The 3,041-nt window shown below is 31.3% G+C and overlaps 1 protein-coding gene across 1 annotated transcript; it reads right to left on the bottom strand.

Annotated features, from left to right (window-relative positions):
* LOC17895285 (protein FLOWERING LOCUS T) lies at positions 1-2,242 on the bottom strand. Its single transcript, XM_006300493.2, has 4 exons — positions 1,983-2,242; positions 1,042-1,103; positions 540-580; positions 1-420 (listed from the first exon to the last, which is right to left on the bottom strand). The coding sequence occupies exons 1-4, from the start codon at positions 2,181-2,183 to the stop codon at positions 197-199; spliced, it is 528 nt and encodes a 175-aa protein (XP_006300555.1). The 5' UTR covers positions 2,184-2,242; the 3' UTR covers positions 1-196.
* Between the last annotated feature and the right edge of the window lie 799 nt (positions 2,243-3,041).

Raw genomic sequence — 3,041 nt, 5'->3', positions numbered from 1 at the left:
TTAAAACTAAAAACCACACTCATTTTTCTCCCCCTCTCATTTATTACATACATATAAAATTACTATGGTCATCACCAGCTTTCGTTTTACTCGTATTATAAATTGGTTATTATAAAATACTATAGTTGCATAATTAATATCTCCTCATCAGAGTATGCAATATCAATTGGTTATAAAGGTAGAACGTAGAAGCCATCTAACTTCTTCTTCCTCCGCAACCACTCTCCCTCTGACAATTGAAGAAAACCGCGGCCACGGGCAGGCCGAGGTTGTAGATCTCCGTGAACTCGCGGGTGTTGAAGTTCTGGCGCCACCCTGGTGCGTAAACTGTTTGCCTCCCAAGCTGTCGAAACAATGTCATCACAACACGGTGGATTCCCGCAGATGGACTTGGATTTTCATAACACACAATCTCATTACCTAGAAACAAAATCAAAAACATTAGAATTTTTCTTCTTGTAATCTTTGTCTTTATTACATGTATGCTAACTCTTTCTATATTTGTACTACCTAATTAAGGATTATAGAGTAAAACTCACCAAAGGTTGTTCCTGTTGTAGCAGGGATATCAGTGACCAACCTGTAATGATCAGAGTTATCCATACAAATTTATAAGCCATATTGCACCAAAACCTTAAGGTTAATATTTAAATTTAGTCTTTGAAAGGTTTCATTTGGTGCATGCACATGTAAAAAGTGATCCTAGGAACAGAAAATGTGATTTGACCCATGAAAATAGAAAGAGATGATGTATTATTATGTGGTAGTTGTGAGATATAACAGTAAACCTAGTGCATGCTGATCACTTCAAGTCACAATTAGATCATCAAAGACACGTCAACTTGCTATTTCAAGGCCAAGCATGTTTCGTACAAACACTAGCTAGTTGAAACTTTAATCGAATCATAGTACAAGTGATCATGTACTCCTATATATACTTTAATCGAATCTACTATGTGGTTCAGTAAAACATATACACAAACAGTGAAATTGATTTATATGTGACGTTGAGTGCACTAAGGCTAGCTATATATATGTTACCAGTGGAGATATTCTCGGAGGTGAGGGTTGCTAGGACTTGGAACATCTGGATCCACCATGACCTTCATTAAACAAATAAGAAAACGAATAAGAAAAAGATAAGATAAGATTTATCATTCTCTTAAAGTGATAAAGAAAGCAAAAGCTCTTTTGTTTTTTTTCTTTCTTTTTAATTTTGAGGAATTAGATTACACGAGAAAGAAGAAGAAATGTATAAATAGAAAGAGGTAATAGCTAAAATGACTATATATAGCTAGTAGCTTTTTGTAATGTATATATAGTGCGTTCGTTTTTCTTGAATATCCTTTTTCAAACAGTCATCAAATATTCCAAAATAAAGATTCATCAATATATATAGTTTTTAAAGAACATAATTTTTTTATTATTATATATTTTTGCATATTCGAACCCCAGATGTTTCTGCCTTTTAAAAAGTATCGAATAATAAAAAAAACAATAAACCAAACGAATACAAATTAAATTGATCGGGAGGAACAAAGTAAAATCCCAATATTCTTACACAAAATGAAAACCAATTATGCAAGAAGATGGTTGGAAAAAAACATCTAGAATTTAAATATGAAGCCAAGAAATAAAAAATTGTGTTCTATTATAATTTTTTTATATATAATATATTAGGATTAGATGATATATCTTATGGGTCCATCTTCATTTTCAAAAAATAATAATAGAAAAAAAATATTTACTTTTTCATTTGGGTATGAAAATTTTAAGTTAAATAAATCATAAGAAAACAGAGAAAAAGAAGAAGTGGGGCATTTAACTAAGATCTTTGCATGCCCAAGATATATTTTTCAACTAATTTAAACCAAAAAAAAAATCTTTCTAAAAAAACAAGATATAAGAAACTAAAGAAACCAAAGTGTAGAAGTTTAATTAAGTGAAAGGAGACAAAAGAGAGTTTTAAGTGAAAAAAGAACCAAAGTGTAGAAGTTCCTGAGGTCTTCTCCACCAATCTCAACTCTAGGCTTGTTCTGAACTTGAGAAGGCCTAAGATCCAAGCCATTAGTCACCTCTCTTTGGCCATAAGTAACCCTTAGAGAGATTGATCTATTGAACGGATCAAGAACATCTCCAACAACTCTGCTTACTATAAGAGGGTCTCTCACGTTTGAAGTCATCTTTTGATCTTACACAAACAAGTATGGGTTTCTTGTTTTGGACTTTGTGTTTTGTTTTGTTTTTTTGTCGTATCATATGCAAAGAGCCATGTACATATATTTATACTGTTTTCAAGATTTGCATTAAACTTGGGTTGGTGAACTCATCACCACAATCTTTTTCTTGTCTATTGATGTAGTAGAATCTAAAACTGATTCTATGTACATCCACACACTATCGTCTTAATATATTTTTCATATTTTTTTTTTTATATATTTATGTTTGTGGTATTGCACACTGTTAGACTGGTAATATTCCAAATTATAATATCTCCCACTTGATAGCCAATAATATTTGATTTATATATTTCATTCAATCGGATACCTCTCTCGACAATATACTTTCTACCCTATATTAAATTCAGGCTAGAAAGAATTAGAAGAGAAAGGAATGTAAAAGGGTCTAACAAATTGCATGTTACCATTTGAAATTCGGGTTTATTCTAATCGTGAACAGTAAACGCGATTTAACTCGTTAAATCATAATTAATTGAATTTGGTTAACTTGGGAAGAATTTTATAGATTTGGTGAAATTATGAAGTTTATAGTTAACTAGTTAGTTGCCCGCGCTACGCGCGAAAGTTTTATTACGTAGTTTATAAGTAATTGATTCATATTTTATTTCGTACTTATTTTCTCTACTACATGATATTTTTATTTTCTATCTCATGTTGTGTTTGTATAAAAAATCTATTTCATTTTAGTTTCGATCATAGTTGAGAAATTAAGCGTGTATAGTATAAATCGATGTGTAGGCATAAACGGAAGTGTTATGCAGAGTTGCAGAAAAAATGTGTTATTAAGGCTCCCACCAAATA

Source organism: Capsella rubella, unplaced genomic scaffold (assembly GCF_000375325.1).
Source record: "Capsella rubella cultivar Monte Gargano unplaced genomic scaffold, Caprub1_0 scaffold_2, whole genome shotgun sequence".
Classification (NCBI taxonomy): Eukaryota; Viridiplantae; Streptophyta; class Magnoliopsida; order Brassicales; family Brassicaceae; genus Capsella; species Capsella rubella.
The sequence above is the reverse complement of the archived record's forward strand: the minus strand, read 5'-3'. Positions and strand labels throughout refer to the sequence as shown.

What these genes read in the sequence shown, in the direction of transcription:
- LOC17895285 (XM_006300493.2), bottom strand. Translation starts at nt 2,183, where the DNA reads ATGACTTCAAACGTGAGAGACCCTCTTATAGTAAGCAGAGTTGTTGGA. An exon ending in CTCCGAGAATATCTCCACTG is followed by an intron (nt 581 to 1,041) that starts GTAACATATATA and finishes TGATCATTACAG; the next exon opens with GTTGGTCACTGATATCCCTG. An exon ending in TACAACAGGAACAACCTTTG is followed by an intron (nt 421 to 539) that starts GTGAGTTTTACT and finishes TTTTGTTTCTAG; the next exon opens with GTAATGAGATTGTGTGTTAT.